Here is a 21,725-nt window from a genome sequence, read left to right as displayed (position 1 = left end):
GTCTCCAGGTTCTCCCTTTTCATAGTGAAATCCCATTTTATCAGGGTACTCTAGTAAACTGCTTTTAAATGATCTTCCGACTCAGTTGCTTATTGTGAAGATAAATCAAGGCAGAACCTAACGCCAGATTCATCCTGCCCTACCAGGACCCCGCAATGCTTGGGCTTCCTCCTGACATGCCCATACTTATCCCACATTTACCTTTTCACAATTCCCAGACCTCATGTTGGGGCAGTGGGACAAGATGGCAGCCATGGAGCAGATGGCTCCATTTTGCTGCAGGGGTGAAATCCAACAGGTTCTGACAGGTTCTGGAGAATCGGTGGCAGAAATTTTGAGCAGTTTGGAGAACCAGCAAATGCCACCTATGGCTGGCCCCAGAGTGGGGTGGGAATGGAGATTTTGCAGTATCCTTCCCCTGCCACGCCCACTAAGCCACACCATGCCTACCAAGCCACGACTACAGAACCAGTAGTAAAAAAAATTGGATTTCACCACTGTATTAATGCCTTAATGCAGTCTGCAAGTGCTAGAAGTTTCTGTAACTTTCAGAAGCTTTCCACAGCACTGTGCAGGCTTTGTAAAAGCAACAAAATAGAGCAATTTGTCGCTGGGTCGCACAGTAGTGACCCAGAAACGGCTGCCATTTTTCCCTACCCACTTTTTTTCTCACTTTCACTATTATTTTTCTCTTCCATATTCTATTATGATGCTATTAGTTGCCCAATCTAAAGCTCGATCAAGAGCTGTGGTTTCCTCTGTTTTCTGGTTTTACCTATAACTGCATATATTATATTTTAACAATGAGATGTTCAGTTTCTCAGAACACTGCAGCACTTAAGAAAGGTTTACTAGGTAAATTGATGCCAACCATAACTGCAATCGATACATTTACAGCCTGGTAAGATTTCATGGAATTTCCTAATATAAAGTAAATAATGGTTTATTCATTGACTCATTTGTACATTGCCCCAAAGAAATATCATATTATGATGACCACAGCAAGTGATTCCAACCAATCCAAACTTTCCCCACATCCAACCCTACATATCTCAAGAGGGTACATTTGGTGGTCATTCTGTGTCTATGGCTTGAGAGCTAACTACTGTCTTATCATTTCCTTTCCCATCTCATGCTGCCCCTCCCCCCACTTGACCCATTTTACCATCTGACTTCAGCTCAGTTTCACTATCAGGGCATTCATATTCTTCTTCATCTGATGGAAAGAAAAGGAAGAAATGGTTACGTGCAATTCTTGGACTAGCTTTTTCTGATTGACATCAGTAAATCATCAGAAAATTGTCTCATTGACATCAGACAATCAACATCACGTGAAGTATTAGTACCATTTATAAAGCCTTAGTAAGGCCACACCTGGAATACTGCATCCAGTTTTCATCACCACATGACAAAAAAGATGTTGAGAGTTTGGAAAAAGTGCCAAGAACAACTAAGATGATTAAAGGCCTGGAGACCAAAACATAAGAAGAACGGTTGCAGGATTTGGGTTTGGCTAGTCTAGAGAAAAGAAGAACTAGGGGGGACATGATAGCAGTATTCCAGTATTTGAGAGGCTGCCACAAAAAGGAGGGGGTCAGTTTATTTTCCAAAGCATCAGACGGAAGGACAAAAATCAATGGATGGAAATTAATCAAGGAAAGAAGTAACCTGGAATTAAGGAGAAACTTCCTGACAGTGAGAACAATTAACCAATGGAACAGCTTGCCTTCAGAAGTTGTAGGTGCTTCATCACCAGAGGTTTTTAAGAAGAGACTGGACAGGCTCTTGTCTGAAATGGTATAGGACCGTGATGGCGAACCTATGGCACGTGTGCCACAGGTGGCACGCAGAGCCATATCAGTGGGCATGCAAGCTAAGCTCCAGCGCACATGTGTGCACTGGCCAACTGATTTTTGGACCTTCCAGTCCCACCGCAAGTTGGCCAATGGGCCATTTCCGGCCTCCAGAGGTCCTCCAGGGGGGTGGGGAAGGCTGTTTTTGCCCTCCCCAGGCTCCTAGAAAGCCTCTGGAGCCTGGAGAGGGCACAAAATGGGCCTACTGGGCGCACCGGGCCATCGTGTGCCAAAAATGGGGGGAATGCGGGGGGGTGTCACGCACCATGCGCAGGGGGATGGGGCACATAGAATTATGGGTATGGACATGTGCATGCGTGCCCCCATACTCCCCCGCTTTTGGCATGCGATGGCAAAAAGGTTAGCCATCACTGGTATAGGATCTCTTGCTTGAGCAGGGGATTGGACTAGAAGACCCCGAAGGTCCCTTCCAGCTCTATTCTGATTGATTGGCATAAGGCATGGCTTCTCAGACTTCAAGTCATGTCTCCCTGGATACTCTCAAGCAACTTGCAATGGAACACCCCTGAGGCTTGTACAAAGCAGGGAGCAAAGCCACAAGTAGGAGAGTTGTCTGGAACATCTGTCAATCACAAATACTTTTATTATTTATGTATTTATGACGGTATTTGGTTCTCTTCATGGGAAATAGGCACACTAATTGTTTCACTAAATATTATAGTGGATTATGATTGCTAAAGTTGAGAATGCTCTTTTTAAGGCACTGGCCTCCTACATTAAGAATGGACTGCATGATTCTACATGACTTATGACTACAATAGGGACTGGAAAGTTCATTGTTAAGTGTGCGGTCGGTAAGCAAGCCATCATGTGATTGCATCTGATTTTAAATGTTTGTTTATTTTATTTGTTTAAATTGGTTTCACCACTTTGAAGTAAAGTAAGAAAAGCTTACTTTGTTAAATGCACTTTTATTTTTAAAAACCATTCTCTATGAGTGTTTCTCTATCTTGGCAACTTTAAAATGTTTGGATTTCAACTCCCAGAGTTCCCCAGCTGGCATTCAATTCTGGGAGCTGAAGTCCACACACCTTAAAGTTGCCAAGGTAGAGAAACGCTGTTCTGAAATATGATTTTTAAAAACAGCTTATCTGATAGCAGGCAGGCATGGAAGCTCCTGAAAAGTTACAATTTAAAATGAAACAGCCTTTGCTAGTTTCGCACAATGATTGGTCAACTCTAAAAGATGTTGTAAATCACTCATAGTGAAATAACTCTTTGTCTAATCATGCAAAAAGAGGAAGAGTTAAAAGTTATTTACTTCCTCTACCCTCCTCTGTGTTGCTTGTGTCAAAAAGTTGCCTAGCTGAACCAGCTTGTTGCACAAAGTGTGCTATTAACACTACTGGAGTGAAGATATTCTGTGCTACTGCCACACTTGCTATTCCTGTTAGTGATTATAAGAGGGTTTTAAACCTCGTGAAGCTGCAGAACCTGGAAGAAGAGAAGGAGAAGAAGGAGGAGAAGGATCCACAAAATGGCCACCTTAAATTTTTTTCATGGGTCATCATGGATCATCATGATTATAAAGTGGTCTGTAAACTTTTTTTTTTTTTTTTTGCTATTAATCTCTTATAGAACTTCATCAAGTTCTTGAAGAACCCTATGATTCTGAGGAATATAGTGTCAAACATTCTATGAGAAATTCACACCTACATTTCTGGTGTTTTCAGAGTGGAACAAGTCTTGTTGTTTGTTGTTATGAATGGTAAAGGCAGGTGCCCCACGTTGAAAGGTGGAGGGCCTTTTTTGTTCAGTCTTTAAACAGCTTTACCATTTCCTGTGCTTTTTTTTTTTTTTTGTATCCTGCGTTCATTTAAGGAAGCCTTACTAGTCACAGGTGACTGTGACTGTAATGTTGCTTTACAATAACAAGAAAAGTTATAAATAAATGCCTAGGAACATTTAGAACATGTTTAAAAATTGTAAATTACAGTTGTGTTCATTACAGGCCCTTATTCATGCAGTAAGAGTTATGAAGCTATCTTGGTGGATTGGGCCAGGGGTGAAATCCAGTAGGTTCTGAAAGTTTCTGGAGAACCGGTAGTGGAAATTTTGAGTAGTTCAGAGAACCAGTAGCAGAAATTTTGAGTAGTTCAGAGAACCGGCAAATACCACCTCTGACTGGTCCCAGAGTGGAGTGGGAATGGGTATTTTGTAGTATCCTTCTCCTGGAGTTGGGTGGGAATGGAGATTTTGCAGTATCCTTCCCCTGCCACACCCACCAAGCCATACCACGCCCACCAAGCCACAGCCACAGAACCAGTAGGAAAAAAAATTGAATTTCAGCACTGGATTGGGCTGTGTAAAAAACTGCATTTACCTCACCTCTGTAAACATTTACTTTTTCAGAACTCTTGAGCTGCAGATTCCCCTTCTGTGCTTTGTATCATTGGCTTCACAAGCTCAGAAATTAAACCAAAATTAAACCACTAACAACTCAAAGCCAGATCTTTAAAAGCAATTCACAGGATGTAGATAAAGTGTGATGTCTCTCAGGGTGCAAAGAGAAAATATCTACTGCAAACTCTGCGTAGGTGTCAGGAAGGACATCTGGCCAGTAAATGCTCAGCTCCACCCAATCATCCCAACCCCATCCCAAATCAAGAGATTACAGGGTCATAAAAAGAAAAAAGAGAGAGAAGGAAAGTGCAATGTTTATAATGGTACCTTACTTGATCATATAATATTATTTGCTATTACTGTAACATTAGTCCAGTCATAATCAGTCTTTGCTCTTTATACCATTTTTATTATTGGCACTTCCCCTGTGCCAATTCTATGCCCTGCCTATCTGTACCTACCTTCCATCTTGAGGGTATTGGGCAAGATTTTTCCTTTCTGCAGTAACCTCTGGCCACGTTGTGCACCCATATCTGGCGGCATGTTTTCATAGGCATCAACTTGCTCTGTGACTTAAGAGACAAGAAGCACATTGCATCAAAATATCTCCTCCAAAGGAGAATGTTTTAAAGCCAAATAAAGATTTATGGTGCATAATTATTTGAAGATGCACCTTCTTGTGCCAGTAAGAAAACTGTAATCTTTCAAAATGCTACAAGACTTGGAATATGCTTCACACTGTATTAATCCTCAGGGATGTGGTGGCTCAGTGGCTAAGACACTGAGCTTGTCAATCAAAAGGTTGGCAGTTCAGTGGTTCGAATCCCTAGTGCCGCGTAATGGTGTGAGCTCCCATTACTTATCCCAACTTCTGCCAACCTAGCAGTTCGAAAGCACGTAAATAAAAATGCAAGTAGAAAAATAGGGACCACCTTTGGTGGGAAGGTAACAGTGTTCTGTGCACCTTTGGCATTTAGTCATGCCGGCCACATGACCACAGAGATGTCTTCGGACAGTGCTGGCTCTTCAGCTTTGAAACGGAGATGAGCACCACCCCCTAGAGCAGGGGTTCTCAACCTTCCTAATGCCGCGACCCTTTAATACAGTTCCTCATGTTGTGGTGACCCCCAACCATAAAATTATTCCTAAAACCATTGAAAATATCTTAGGCGACCCCTGTGAAAGGATCGTTCGACCCCCAAAGGGGTCACGACCCACAGGTTGAGAACCACTGCCGTAGAGTCAGGAACAACTAGCACATATGTGCGAGGGGAACTTTTACTCTTACCTTATATTAATTCCACCTGCCACTGCAGCAGCCTGAAGAATCTAAGCAAATATTCATAGAAAATAACTTCTGCTCATGGTAAAAATGTTCTGGTTTTGTCTATAAGAATGTTCCAGAATTTATACATAGGCAGTGCCCTTATTATATTACCCTCACAAAGAAGAGGGGAACGACCTATCCTCCAAAGCAATTACAAGAAGTAATTGCCAGCGTTCCAGAAGAACCCAACTCCAATTAATGAGTTAAAGAGTAATTAATCACTCTTCCAATGAGTGGAAGATCATTAAAGAGAGATCCAACCTAGAACTCAGGAGAAATTTCCTGAGAGTGAGAACAATTAATCAGTAGAACAGCTTGCCTCTAGAAGTTGTGGGTGCTCCCTCATTGGAGATTTTTAAGAAGAGATTGGACAGCCATTTGTCTGAAATGGTATTAAGGTCTTCTGCTTGAGCAGAGGATTGGACTAGAATACCTCCAAGGTCGTTTCCAACCCTATTAGTCTATGTCCTCATCTCCTGAAGAATAAAAGCTCCTGCTGCAAGGCTGATGTAATTGTTGGTGCAGGGTGCTTTCAAACCCAGCAACAGTCAAATGCTGTGTTGTTGTGGTGGCTGTTGTGTTACTTTGTGTGTTCGCTGAGAGCTTCTGTTGTGGAGACAAATTCCATACTTGGCCAAATAAAGCTGTTCTGTTCTGTTCTGTTCTGTTCTGTTCTGTTCTTGTTCTGTTCTGTTCTGTTCTGTTCTACATGACCTGTGATGGCAGAAAAGTATACTAGGTTATACTAGACAAAGAGAAAGGAAAGATGTGGGATGGGGTGAGGAAACCTACTTTGGAGCCAGTCCTTGGCAGTTAAAAACTCACAAGTCATTGCTGTCAGTTCTTTGACTTCATGGTGTGATTGTTTCATGGGATTAGGTAACAGGGGAACTAAGGGGAACAGAATAGTTCTCCCAGCCCCCAGGGCTAACTTTCTGCCACAGAGTGCCTGCTATGAAGCCATTTCTCCTTGCTTTCCTTCCTTCGAGGAAAAGAAAGCAGTGAAAGCAGCTGTGCAGGAGTCTGTGGTAAGACTACTCCCAGCTTCAACAGCAAAGGCCTGGGCAGCTTGACTGCAAGATTGGTTTAGTTTCAAATTTTCAATCTGGCATCAAGAAAGCTACTTCAATGTGTGGAAAGACAGCTTGTGTGCGTACATGCACATGTGCACAAACACACACACAGGAATATGTGGTGAACATGAATATGTGATGATGGGGGGGAGGGGGAGTTTAGCATTTCATTCTGTTCCATCCAATACAACTTCCTTCTGAACCTACCCTTGTTGGTAGCCAAAGAGTTTTCCTTCCCAAAATGTCATTTTTGTTACGGATAAATAGAGCTGGCATGTTTAAGAGGGCCATTGCTTGGTGTAATAGAAAGTTCTTTCCCACTTCAGTTTGCAACCTTCCCCATAATTGGGTGTTTCAAATTTCTTATGAACTTAGCACTGTTCCAGAATAGAGAAACTTTTGATCAACCAACCAACCAACCAACCAACCAATCAAAGAATAGAGAAGGCGCCTTGGAGGTCTTCTAATCCAAATCTCTGCTCAAGCAGGAGACCCTATAACATTTTAGACAGGTGACTGTCTAGTCTTTTCTTAAAAACCTCCAGAAGTTGAAGCACCCACAACTTCTGAAGGCAAGCCGTTCCACTGGTTAATTGTCCCCACTGTTAGGAAGTTTCTCCTTCGTTCCAGGTTGCTTTTCTCTTTCATTAGTTTCCATTCATTGTTTCTTGTCCTGCCTTCTGGTGCTTTGGTAAATAAGTTGACGACACACACACACCCCAATTCTTTGTGGCAACTTCTCAAATACTGGAATACTGCTATCGTGCCCACCCATCCCAGTCCTTTTCTCTAGACTAGCCAAACCAAAAATGCTGCAATCATTCTTCACATGTTTTAATCTCGAGGCCTTTAATCATTTTACAACAACACTAATTCAAAATAATGCTAAATTTATGCCCCCCAAGGGGTTTTGTATACCACACAACATAGTTATGTGAAACCAGAGCATATTTTGCTACATGTCAAATCTTCCCTTCTCTTCAACTCCAACCCAAGTCCATATTAGGGAGATGATTTTCCTACTGTAGATCATGCTTGGTTGAAACCAGATCTGCCAATTACTTTCCTTAATTTTTCCTGCATTAAATCTGTAAGGACACCAGTGTGCTTCATTCCTAAAGCAACTTTCGCTAGCATACTTTTCTGTAAATTCAAGTAGTGGGAAATGCACATTAGCATAATCTTGAGGAAGAATTTTATGAATGGAGAAAGGTCCTAATTAACTCACCATCATCATTTCCTGCAGATTCCATAATCCTATTGGAGACACATCTTTTGTTCCGTTTGGCATAAAAATATCTTCTGTAAATGAGAGACACATAAAATATGAATGACATCAAGATCTGAGTTGAACACAAGTTGCTTCTTCGGGGCACAAATGTGAAGGACATCAGATGCTCAACAGTGTGAGCCTTTTGGGGAGGACAATTGTGGTTATCACCCATAAGCTTCAAATAGTCTTCTAGAATACTATAAGGTAAAGGTAATGGTTCCCCTTGCACATATGTGCTTGTCATTCCCAACTCTAGGAGTCGGTACTCATCTCCGTTTCAAAGCCGAAAAGCCAACGCTGTCCGAAGACGTTTCTGTGGTCATGTGGCTTGCATGACTAAATGCCAAAGATACACGGAACGTTGTTACCTTCCCATCAAAGGTGGTCCCTATTTTTTCTACTTGCATTTTTTTATGTGCTTTCGAACTGCTAGGTAGAAGCTGGGACAAGTAATGGGAACTCACCCTGTTACGCGGCACTAGGGATTCGAACCGCTGAACTGCCGACCTTTTGATCAACTGCATTTATATATTATAAATATCAAATATATACTATATTTGATATATTCTATCAAATATAGAATACAATATCTGATGACAATTATCACTTGGGGCATTAGGGGAGAAGTACAGAGAAAATATCTGAGGTCCTTATTGGGTCCCCATATGCAGCATGGAGTTGTCTCTCCTCTTGCCAGGCTCATTAAAACCATTTAATTCAAAACCTAAAATTATCTTACTGTATTTATAAAATTACAGTAAGGATTTATAAAATTAAGGAATCTCCATCAATAGTTATGGATTAATTTTTGTAAATGGGCTGGACATAGTTCAAAGAAGAACTATTTCTGGCAACTGTTTCCTCAGAAAATTGGAGGCAATCAGATTTGGGGAAGACTGATCTGGGGCAGAGACCCATATATCTTATTCCGGGTTGAGGATCAGACTTGAGCTTGAGTACCATGCTAAGGGCATGACATTTCAAGAAAGAGGGGATGAACATGCCAAAGACTGACTTTAATCTAATTTAAACCGAGGGCCTTGATTTAATTGACACAACAGCATATCTGGGCATTTCCCTCTTCTGCCAGGCTAAAAATTTTAATCTGCTAAACACTTTTGATTTTTTTCTGCATGCCAAATTTTCAAGAACAGATACCGTACAGCTTAAACACTTATGCCTTAGGATTTCAAGTCTATAAAACATCTGGAATTTCACCACCAGATGCTCACTCTCTGTCTCTAAAGCAATGGTGAAATGTAAAATTTGTTACAACCAGTTCTGTGGGCATGGCTTGGTGGGGGATAATATGACTGAGTGGGCGTGACCAACTTTTTTTTTTTTACTTTTAAAACAATTTTTTTTACAACCTGTTCAGCTGAAGAGGTTGTAAAAAAATGCTTTTAAAGCCTCTGACAATCCCAGCTGACTTGCCTGATCGGCAGAGGCTTTTTTTCCTTTTAAAAACATTTTTTCTATAACTCTTCAGTCGAAGAAGTTGTAGAAAAAATGCTTTTAAAAACCTCTGATGATCCCAGCTGAGCCGCACAATCATCAGAAGCTTTTTTTTTTCAATTTTTAAAAGCATTTTTTCAGCCAAAGAGGTTGTAGAAAAAATGCTTTTAAAAATAAAAAAAAAAGCCCACACTGCCCAGTGGGGGGACAGGGAGTTTTGCTACCGGTTCTCCGAACCACCTGCCTCCATCGCTACCGGATCAAGCAATCCGGTCCAAACCTGGAGCATTTCACCCCTGTTCTAAAGTTAATAAGAAGCCACTCCTTTATTTTTCCTGTCTATTCTCTCCTGTTACCCATTTGCCAGGCCTATCTTGTACAGTCCACAATCTTCTCTTGTACATAGTTTTCTAAATTCAGTGCACAATTCCCACTATTTTTTGGCAATCTGTTACATTCTGAGTACTTACCTCCTGTCATGACTCATCAACTTCTTCTGTTGCCTGCGAGCTCGGTTGACTGAAACAGGAAAGGTTGACAGAGAACATTTCAAATATAGGTAGTCCTCGACTTCCAACAGTTCATTTAGTGACCGTTCAAAGTTACAATGGCAATGTAAAAAGTGATTTATGACCATTTTTCACACTTATGACCGTTGCAGCATCCCCAAGGTCACTTGATCAAAGTTCAGATGCTTGGCGACTGGTTCATATTTATGACGGTTGCTGTGTCCCAAGGTCACATCATCCCCTTTTGTGACCTTCTGACAAGCAAATAATCCAATAGGGGAGCCTTTTTCGCTTAATAATCATGTGACTAACTTAACAATGGCAGTGATTCACTTAACAACTGTCATACTATGGGGCAAAACTCATTTAACACATGTCTCACTTAACAACAGAAATTTTGGGCTCAATTGTGGTCGTAAGTCGAGGACTACCTGTAAAGGATTTTCTTCGCTGCAGCAATTTTGACACATTAGTGTGGTGTTTCTTGACCTCAGTAACCATAAAATGTGTGGACTTCAACTATAGAATTCCTCAATCAGCAACAACTTAAAGTTGCTGAGGTTGAAAAACAATGCACTAGTGTGTCAAAGAGGGAAAGAATTGCCTGAAGGTTTCATATTCCAGAAAAAATAAATTGGACGGCTGCATACAATATTCAGGGAAAGAGTCAAAAGTTGATCAAAACTACCTCTTCATCCATTTGTTCTCCATTAATTCTCTTTCTCAAACACTAATATATGTACACACACACACATATATATGTACCTAGTTTGCCATATAAATCCTACCTTTCCCACTATGTCTATAATTTGCACTACTAACAAAATAGATAAACAATGTAGATTGGATTATTTCAGGTGGTTCAGAAGAGATCCTTTGCTATTTGATATTCTTATTGAAAAGCCTGCAACTTTTAAAGAATAACTATAAATCCACTCAGAAGAAACTATCAATATTTCTTGGTTAATAAATAATAAACTGGGAGGGATCAGTTCATTTGGGGGAAGAACAGTAAGAACAGAGATAGATTGTGTGTGCTCTGAATAAAAAGCGAGTGAAGATTTAATATTCCTTCCTCCTATTCCACAACAACAAGCCCGCGAGGCAGGTTGAGCTGAGGGAGAGTGATTGGCCTAAAGTCACCCAGGTGGCTTTCGTGTGTAAGGCCAATCTTCCCATTTCTGGACTGGTGCTTTAAGCCCTAGAGTAGACCAAATTGGCTCTATGATGAGATGGGATCGTTGACATGAATAAATAAAGGAATCCACAGCATTTATATTGCCTCTAAAGTTGATATGATATTATTCCTTCATTTATTTTATTCAGCCTAAAATATCACCATTTACTGAGGTCTCCCAAACGTCTGCCATAAAACATTAGAACTAGAGCTCAAGATATTAAAAATAAATTAAAACAAAAGTTAAAATCAACAGCCAAAAGGCCTATTTGGGTCCTCAGTTAGCCAGAGAGTTATTCTCAAATAATGAAAGGGACTATGGAGAAGAGTCAACCTAGGTTCCTGTCAAACATTGCAAAGGATTAATCTCAATTCACACTTGGAATACTGCATTCAGTTTTGGTGCCACGATATAAAAAAAATGTGGAGACTCTAGAAACAGTGCAGAGAAGAGCAACAAAGATGATTAGAGGACTGGAGGCTAAAACATATGAAGAACGGATGCAGGAACTGAGTATGGCTAGTTTAATGAAAAGAAGGACTAGGTGCGACATGATAGCAGTGTTCAAGGGTTGCCACAAAGAAGAAGGAGTCAAACTATTCTCCAAAGCACCTAAGGGCAGGACAAGAAGCAATGGGTGGAAACTGATCAAGGAGGGAAGCAATTTAGAACTAAGGAGGAATTTCCTGACAGTTACAACAATTAATCAGTGGAACAACTTGTCTCCAGAAGTTGTGAATGCTCCAACATTGGAATTTTTAAAGAATAGATTGGATAACCATTTGTCTGCTGTAGGGTTTCCTGCCTAGGCAGGGGGTTGGACTAGACGACCTCCAAGGCCCCTTCCAAGTGGTTATTCTATTTCTAATTTCAAATAATCTCAACAAAGGAGGGCCCATAGAGGCATTCTCTCAAGACATTTAAGCTTTAAAAGTAATACAGGTAATCCTTGATTTAGAACCATTCATTCAGCAACTATTTGAAGTTACAACGGCATTGAAAAAAAGTGACTTTTGATCTGTCCTTGCACTTATGACCATTGCAGTATCCCCAAGGTCAGGGGTGGGCAACTGTGGCCCTTTTTCAACCTGTGGACTTCAACTCCCAGAATTCCTGAGACAGCCAAGCTGTCTCAGGAATTCTGGGAGTTGAAGTCCACAGGTTGTAAAAGAGCCACAGTTGCCCACCCCTGCCCAAGGTCATGTGATCAAAATTCAGGCACTCAGTAACTAGCATATATTTGCTTTGATTGTAGCCAGATCATGTGATCACCAGTTGCAACCGTCCCAGCTTGCTTCTGACAAGCAAAATCAATGGGGGTAAACTGGATTTACTTAATAGCATTGTGATTCACTTAATATTGTGGCAAAAAAGACAGTAAGATTGGGATTGATTTAATAACTGCTTAAAAATGAAAATTCTGGTGCCAAATGAGGTCGTAAATCAAGGACTACCTATAACCAAACGGGAAGAAATATTGTCACTATTTGTATTGAAAGGATTAGATTTAATCTACAGATAGTCCTCGATTTACAACAGTTCATTTAATGACCGTTTGAAGTTGCAACATCCCTTTAAAAAGTGACTTATGACTGTTTTTCACACTTACAACCATTACAGCATCCCCATAGTCACATGATCAAAATTCAGATGTTATTAACTGACTCATACTTATGACGATTGCAGTGCCCAGGGGGTCATCAGATCCGCTTTTGTGATTTTCTGATAAGCAAAGTCAATGGGAAATCCAGATTCACTTAACAACCGTGCTACTAATTTAACAACTGCATTGATTCACTTAACGACTGTGGCAAGAAAGGTCATAAAATTCACTTAACAAATGTCTCACTTAGCAACAGAACTTTTGGGCTCAATTGTCTACCTGTATTAACCTATTAGATTTAGCTTATCGGATATAGCAGAATAAATTACAGGAAATATTTAACCATACATTTCTCTCATTAAGCTTCTGAATATAAAGATACATACCTTGCCGGAGCCTTACAAAGCAAAAAACAGAGCCAAGGCAAATAATCATATATCCCATTGCTACAGACCAAATCATCCAATGCCAAACAACTTTGATAGGGATGGAGGGGAAGGAAGAAAAAGATGTGATTAGGCCTTATTAAAGTTCAATTTAACGTTAATTCTAAAGCAAGAAGCAGGTTTTCTTCTATAGGTAATGCACAGTAAATAATAAATCAATAATACTAATAATGATTAAATAACAACTGCAACCAATAAATACAAATATATATGCTTGACAATAAATCAGTTTGTATTCCCTCTATTTGAAAGAAGAAAAGAAGATGTGTCTTCTAAGACAGTGCCTGCTATGCCATTTCTAGCTTTTAATAAGCACTTGTATTAAATATAGTAGGACTTTTAAAAAAAACCGAATACTTGTTGAATCCATTGCCCATAAAAATTCTTAGCATCTTTTCATTTTGCACAGTATAAATAAACATTAAGCACTGAAATAAACATTTCAGATTTTAATTTTTAAAACAGTCTCCTGTCTTTGGGGCTGGATGTTACCACTCTTTTAGCACCTGACGAAATTTTAGATGCTAATGAAAAATCCAAGCACAGAATACCGGTTCCAGCTACAGTAGCATTCATAGCTTGTTACCTGTCTGAATGACAAGGCGACAAATGTATATATGGTGTTAATTGGAAAATGTGACTAGGTTACTGTAGAGAGAGCAGTGTTTCTCAATCTTAACAACTTTAAAATGTGTGGATTTCAACTCCCAGTATTCCCCAGGTTGAGAAACACTGGTGGAAAATGATGTTAACAGAAATTTTCAGGAACTGTTTCCTAGGCAAAAAGGTTGAAGCATTTTTAAAGTTCAAAATGAGATAACATTTGGAAGCTGCTCAGGCGGATACCTTCCTAATTCACTTGAGTATAACAATCAAGGGGGTGGGAGAAATAAAATGAGACTTGCAAGTTTCTCAATAAAAGTAATATTAGCCTTCCTGTAGAGTTGATGTCCCACTCTGGTCTATGGACTGCCATTTGAAGAACTTTTTTTATCATATAGATTACCCATAATCCTATGTTTAGATATAGATCAATAGTCTTCAATAAGTGGACATATGGCCCCCTGAGGACCTCAGGATATTTCAAGAGGGCCAGTAGTGAAAAGTATGTAACTGGGAGCCACAACATCTGCTGAATGGCCACAAAAATGCAAAGTATATTATATTGCACATATTGTCTTACTGATGCCAGTAAACACACCAGTTACTGTTCTGTGTTTGTATCCAGTAATGGGACAAAAGTGAGGGGATGGGTAGTAGCACCACAGGAGAAAAACAAGGTTGGAAGAGAGCCACAGCTTTAAAAAAAAGATTGAGAAACACAGATCTAGGTTCAGTTCTAGTTTAGATCTAGTTCTTAGAAATTATTGGTTAATGAGTTTTTCAAAAACAATGTGATTTTTTTAAAAAAACATCAGAAATAATAGGATTTTATGAACCTGATGGCATTTTTAAGTTTATACTAACTTATATTCAAACACAGCTTTCCCTTCCCACCGGTTTACTTAGAGCCGCACCTGTCTTTGCTATCACCTCTAGCTGAAAATAGCATTTCTGATTTTTCCACTGGCATGAATAGTTCCCAGCATCTTCAAGGGTTACTCTTGGAAGGATCAAAGAAACAAGACTAGCATTCATATTCAGTGAGTAGCGAACAGAACGCCGTATTGTCATATTAATCAGAACTATATTTTGATCTGATGAATCATGCTGAATCCAGAGCAGTGTCCCCTCTGTCCAATTTCTATGCACTGGGGCATCACAAGAAAAATATTCAGGATCCATTGCTGAATGAGGGAAATCTTCCTGAGGTTCTACAGAAGAAAAGTTGGTAATAATAAGTTGAACTGAAAAGATATTTGATTCTACACATATTAACAGTGGCAAAAATTGTGTTCGCACAATAGTGGAAGGAACGCAATACATCACCAGAGGGATTGATCATTCAGAAGATATATGCATGTGTCGAAATGGATAAACTTACCCTAGAACTAAAAGAAAAAGATGATTCGGAATTTTATGCTGTTTGGGGAAAATGGTACACTTGGGTAGATAATAGAAATAAAAATTGGAAATACACATAAGGTTATTGAGGATTAGATATTGAATGTATATAATGTATATATTGTATGGAATGTTGATCTGAAGTATACAAAAATGACACAGTCTGTTGATTATGTACTAGAGTTGTGTAAAGGAAAATTGTAATAAAAATTATTTCAAAAAAAAAAAAGTTGAACTGAAGCACAATTTTACATTAATTCCACTTATGAAACTTGAAGACATTTTAAATTCTAGATGCATTTTGGCTACACTTCAGATAGCTCAGAAATTTAAAGAGTAATGATTCTGTTTTGAAGAAGCTTTAATTTCAATTTTAAAAAATGAAATTAAAATATTTGTAAGGTTCATTCCATGGTAGTTTTATGTGTGCCATCTCACCTTCATGTTACAGACAGACTTTTCAACCTTTAGGAATATTTTATTTTGGCTACAAAAATGTGGATCACATTATAGGCAAGAAAGAAAATTACTGAAAATTATCACCATCCACTGAATTTGATTATACAGAGGTTGACAGTGTATTTCTCCTCTTAAATAATACTAATTCCACTCACACATTTATTTATTTATTTATTTATTTTATTATACTTATATGCCGCCCTTCTCCCAAAGGAGTCGGGGCGGCTCACAAAAATTAAAACGATGAAAACAATAAAAATAACTACTAAAATAATCAATTAAAATCTCCCAATTAAAAATCACCCATCAGATCAGCAAATTTGTTGAAAAAGCCATGTCTTCAGGTCACGTCAGAAAGAGTGGAGGTCGGGGGCCATCCGGAGCCCCGTGGATAACCCATTCCAGAGGGCCAGTGCACCCACAGAGAACACTCTCATCCTGGGCACCACCAGCCGACATTGTCTGGCCAATGGCACCCGGAGGAGGGCAGTCCTATGTGAGCACGCAGGGCGGTGGGAGGCAGGCAGAAGGTGGTCCTGCAGATACCCCGGGCCCATGCCATGTAGGGCTATTTGCTATTCAATTTCTGCCCATTGCTTATCACTCTTTAGTAATTAAAGGAATTATCTTCCATCTTCTAACCTTCCATTTATGTGCTTTATTATAATTCCTATCAATTTATGTTACTCTAACTATACCAACTAGGGAAACTATAACCCAACACAACTAAACAATATTGGTTGCATTAAAAAAAAAAGCAACCATCACCTAGATAGATGAATTACAACCTACATCCTACCAAACACAAATTCATGTAAAATCCCCTTACTCAACACTCTTTTCAACCCCATACGAATTTATACTTCTTCACAATTCATTTTAGTCCTTGCCTTGCCCATGTGGTAATAGAAAGATTACCCATCCCATTCTCCAATGAAAAATGGAAATCAGCTCTGATTTGGCCTTAAGTGTGGTGGAATCTCATGCTAGAGTAGGGGGGAAGGAGTGAAAAGACTGGTGAGCTTGGAGTCCTTGCAGAGAAGGAATCCATGGAGACCCACCAACATCACCCCACCTTGGAATTCCTGAAGACTTCATCTGGCTGTTCCCTTCTAATTAGCTAAGCAATAATAAAGAAGCAACTCTGATCAACTCACGGTGTTGTTCTGATTCCTTGTGGCTGAGATAAGAGAAAGAATTGTTTCCATCTGAAAAATTACTATGATCTTTCTCATATGCTTTCATTTTCTCTTGGATGTTGTCAGAGTCATCTCCACCTGGAAAAATAGCTTCAGTTAAACCATTGGAGTCACTGGAGATGGGTGGTATATAAATTTTATGAATTATTACTATGCTTCATTGCACAATTAGCTAGATGTTTAGATTGATTTGGCATTTTTATCCATCTATCATGTCCTTCCCAAAGACCTGGGATAGGCAGATGTTGTTGTTATTATTTACTTGGTCCACTCTTTTTTCAGCCCAGAAAATTACCTTTTTCCCCAGCCCACATCTTTCTCTTCTGTCTCTCTAATTATGTTTCTTTAAGTGTTCCTCTATGCATATGTTATACTGTCATGGTCACCTTATCCTATAATTATCCACAATCAAAAGAGTTTATTTCGGCCTTGCAGACCAAAAGGCAAAGTATTATGGGGCATATTCTTAATTTGTGCATGGTATTGGCCATAACAGTGATACCATCTAAACAATTATCACAGCTATTCTTCTTCCATTTGTTTATTGTTAAATATGCCTTTCTTCCAGGAGATGCCATACAGATATTCAAGTTTTCCCCATTCAAATCAACTCTGGGAAATTGGGCTAGATTTGGTAGGAAGAGAGACTAATGAGCCCCAAGACATGTTAGCTAGATTCTTTGGCTGAGAGAAGACTTTAACCTGGGTCTCCTTGATCCTAGTCCAGGGGTCTGAAACCTTAAACACTCAAAGAGCCATTTGGACCTGTTTCCCACAGAAAAGAAAACACCGGGAGCCACAAAATCCTTCCCGTGCCTGACTATTTCTTGAGCAGCCACAAAACTAGCATATGTAGTTGAATTAAAGGTTCTGTTTTCTTCTGAAGCTTTTCTTTTCTTGGATTTATCCATGGTTGGCCTACTGGGGGTTTCAAAGCTCAATAAATCGCATGCCGGCGAGTATCGCACATTGGCAGTTGTGATGCATATTTTGAGTGACAAGGGGCCGCAGCAGAGGGGTGAAAGAGCCACATGCAGCTCCAGAGCCGCAGGTTGCTGACCCCTGTCCTAGTCAATCTATATAACTACCATATCATGTTGGGTCTTCTTTCTCTTCTTTCTTCTGTAGTAGGATATTTGCCATATTTTCTGGACACCCATGACTAATTTGAAGGCAATACTTCTTACCTGCTATACTGTCCTACCTAGATTCTTTTCATCCTGGATTTATGCATCATCAACAATACATAACATTTTGAGCAAACTTCCCAAATGGGGTATTGACAGATTTAGACTATAATTCTAGTCGTCCTCCAGCCAGCAGGATCAATGTGGCTAGGGATGATGGACGTTCAAAATGAGGGATGGATGGAGCTAGGGAGAACAGTCAATTCTGTAACAACTTTTCATTATTACAATACTTACTGGTTCTGTTTGGAAGCACATGGCGGTTTCCTGATTGGCCATTCCAATTACAGGTAAACCAAGTGGTATTTTGCACAACAATTCTGTAGATCGACAAGCCCCACATAGCATTAAGTCTTGCCTCTGGATGTTGGTACTCCACATTTACATACAGCAATTCATTCTTTTTTGGACCAAGCCAGATCAGTTCTAAGTCACTTGAAGTCAGAGTGTGATCCAGATTGCAGGACAAAGAAACTTGCTGGGATTCTGGAATGTGAGATATAGTTATTAAAATTTCCTTTCTTTCTAGGAGCATTTTTTTTTCTGATTAGTGTTTAATTCTTCATCACATGGAAGTGCTCAACAAGTCAAATAAAAACAATACTTTCAAAACAAAGCAAATCAATAAGAACCCTTTAAGAATTTCTAATTGCTAATACCAATTTAAAAAGGAAATTTTTCAGCTAAATTTCTTAAAAAGAATACAGTTCTAAAACTATTTAAAATATAACCACATTTTTTAAAAAAGCAAATTCTTAAAATGGATTAAATTAACCCAGCAAGTTAGAATAAAGATCAAATAACAAATGGAGCGATTTGCATAGCTTTTAAAAATTAATCAATATCTAAACTGATGCTGGGCTTGTTTTTTTAACCCTAAGTTTAATAGTACCTGATGGTTTCCAAAACTGAATTTCAAATCTTCATTTTTTTCTGAAAATCTGGGCTAAAATAATTCTTACTGAATATTGTCTATATACTGTATTTTTTAAAAAACACAGAGATCTACAACCTAAAATACATGACATAACAGGAAAAAAGATATGGGGAGAGATAAGAAGTGCAAACAATTTTAATCTCAAGCTTACTACATGCAAGCCTCAGATATTTGGTTTGGCTATGATGGAAAAAGGACGCACTAAAGTTTTACTTCTACACTGTTGACTTTCCCAAAATATACCTACCTGTTGATCTGAAATCTGTTATCAACTAAGCTTCCAGTTTTCAACCATCTACAAGACCCACCTGTGGCCTGGATCACTTGCACAGTTTCCTTGGGTGTTTCAGTGGTTGTTGTCCAGTGGTAGGAAAGCCATAGGAGAAGCAGGTAGCACAGAACGGGTGCCATTACCTCCTTCCTGCTAGCTAAAACAAAAGAGGCTCAAACAAACCTAAAGAAGCGGTCACACCAGCAACAATTTTAGCAAAGGAGACTGCTCTGAAGCGTGAATTCTTCATTAAACTCCCCTGAGAGCTGAATGGTTGCCCCAAGGGAGAAGAGAAAAAGCAGAGAAATAATTCCACCAAGCGCACAGTAATTGAAAGTGTAAACGTTAGTGTCTAATATCTATGCAAAGTCTACTTCTGTATTTAACATCTTTTCTACATTCAAACAAGCCACGGTGGTCTCTTTAGGAACTATGGGTCTAAGTTCCCAGGCCTGTGCATCTCTTCTCTTGGTTTTTTTCCTTCCCTGGGGGAAACATTGATCTTTAAATAAACCTTGAGAAAAATGGGGTATTGCAGCTTCAGTTGGGTTCTCTAAAGGAGACACGGGTCAAAACGAAACAGAAATCTTTATTAAGGTTGCACACCATTACTGTATTTGGTGGGCTAATTAATTATAGCATATACTAATTTTTACTCCAAATGTTTGTCCTTTCAAACTGTCCATCCCCAAAATTTTAGTTTCTCTGTTTATAATCATGATAGTCATTGCAGCAATAGGAATTTTAGGGACATTCAAGGACAATATTTTAAGGCAGCATTTCCAACTTTACCAATTTCTAACTGTGTGAATTCCCATAATCCTTATCATTGATCATTCTGGCTGTGAAATTCTGGGATTTAAAGTACACACAAAAGGTAAATGACCAAGGTTGGGAAATATTTTAAAAATCAGGTAGAATCCATTTGATGCTACTCACCCTTCCTGGAAATCTGATACAAATATGAGAGAGAATGAGAGAGAGAGAGAGACAGAGAGAGATAGACAGACACAGACAGACAGATATGGGGAGTGCAGTGATATGAGGGAATTGTGCAGAAATCCTTGTTACTGGTGTGTGTGTGTGTGTGTGTGCTGTTGACTCATGTGGTATGGGTTGGATACTAAAAAGATGAGTGTTAGGAAAACATCAGGATACTCATAATTAATAATGATTTGTTAAAATGTACCCTAAACTTACAGTATAAGATGACTGAGGTTTCCTCTGGCCCAGGAATCCCTAAACTCTTTACCTCAGAAATCCCCTAGTGAAGTTTCAGATTGTTCCTCAACTCCCAAACATTTACTTTCTGAAATTAATTTAATAAATACTACTTTAACTAACGGTACTATGCATAATAACAACAGTGGCTAGCCCAATCAACCGAAGGGCCAGGAAGTGTTATTGAGCGCTTTGGAGAATCCTGCTTTAGCCAATCATTTTGGGGAAGCATTATAATTGGTAAACAGACAGCTCCATCGTGATTTTCACAGCAAGAAATTTGCCACAAATTTATCCTCCCTTTCCCTTTTAATGAAACCTGATACAGGTAGCCTTTGGCTTACAACAATTCTGTCAGATGTAAATGCCTTATTCCCTAATGTGTAAATAATGTATATATGGGATATCAGGGGTTAACTTATTCTTTGACTCTTAATGTATTCATAATTCACCACTCCCACTCTTGGCTCCACCCTTTGTATATATAAGGAGCCACCTTCACCATTTTCTTTGCTTCTATCTGTGAATATTCAGTGAATATAGAATGCCTATTATAATTAAAGAGAAATATATTTAAACCTCTAACTCTCATTATTATTATTGAGTCTGATCCTAAAAATATCGCAACAAGCTGGTAGCAGAGGATGGTTAATTGACTCAATAAATACCTAAAAATGTCTAAGAAAGATAGGCCCAACACCAGGGCCTACAGCAAAGAAATAGAAACTGAACAAGAAATAATCAACGAATCCACAAACGCGATTTCGAGAGAATCCGAAGAATACACCACTGAAGAAGAAGAATTAATAAATGAAAATGATGACCAGGAGGAAATCGAAATAGAAAATAACGAACTCAGGTCAGAGATATTGAAGTTATTAAAAAGCCAGAAGAATGATGAAAGCCTCATCGCGAACCTCCAAGAAATGCTGAAGAACAGCGGAGCAGCGAGAGAGAAAAACATCGCTAAAGAGAAACCCAAAGACCAAAAAACTGTGAGTGATATGACTACAGAGAAAGTCGTTATGAAAAAGAAAAAATGTGATCCCGCGCGAAATTTTGAATGGCAGCCATCTTGGTTTCAACAAGCCTCCAAAGTGAGCGAAGCAGAGCCAATCAAAATGCTCAGTTCAAAATTTCTGGCGCGAAAAACGTTATCAGACAACGAAAGTGAAAAGGAGGATTCAAACTCTTCGGAAGAGCCAGAATCAGAAAATGAAGACGACTTAACGAAATCCCAAGTAAAGTCAGCAATGAAGACGCTTTTTGCTGCATTTGGGCCAAAATTAAAAATTTCCAAAGCGCCAACGAAGAAGCAAGCGAACAAGCCGATACTTCAAGACCTGCACGCTCCCATCCTGACTTC

The 21,725-nt window shown here is 39.2% G+C and overlaps 1 protein-coding gene across 1 annotated transcript in view; it reads right to left on the bottom strand.

Moving 5' to 3' along the window:
• Positions 1–20,710, bottom strand: part of CD19 (CD19 molecule) — a 32,874-nt gene extending 12,164 nt beyond the window's left edge. Inside the window, exons 1-9 of the mRNA XM_034423358.3 lie at positions 19,176–20,710; positions 18,168–18,416; positions 16,702–16,821; positions 14,599–14,895; positions 13,022–13,111; positions 9,816–9,864; positions 7,846–7,919; positions 4,679–4,789; positions 1,166–1,216 (exon numbers count right to left, since the gene is read on the bottom strand). Coding sequence (XP_034279249.2) covers positions 1,166–1,216; positions 4,679–4,789; positions 7,846–7,919; positions 9,816–9,864; positions 13,022–13,111; positions 14,599–14,895; positions 16,702–16,821; positions 18,168–18,416; positions 19,176–19,278 — 1,144 coding nt within the window. The 5' untranslated portion in view covers positions 19,279–20,710. The remainder of the gene's footprint in view (positions 1–1,165; positions 1,217–4,678; positions 4,790–7,845; positions 7,920–9,815; positions 9,865–13,021; positions 13,112–14,598; positions 14,896–16,701; positions 16,822–18,167; positions 18,417–19,175) is intronic.
• Between the last annotated feature and the right edge of the window lie 1,015 nt (positions 20,711–21,725).

Source organism: Pantherophis guttatus, chromosome 4 (assembly GCF_059756535.1).
Source record: "Pantherophis guttatus breed Tessera chromosome 4, ASM5975653v1, whole genome shotgun sequence".
NCBI lineage: Eukaryota > Metazoa > Chordata > Lepidosauria > Squamata > Colubridae > Pantherophis > Pantherophis guttatus.
The sequence above is the reverse complement of the archived record's forward strand: the minus strand, read 5'-3'. Positions and strand labels throughout refer to the sequence as shown.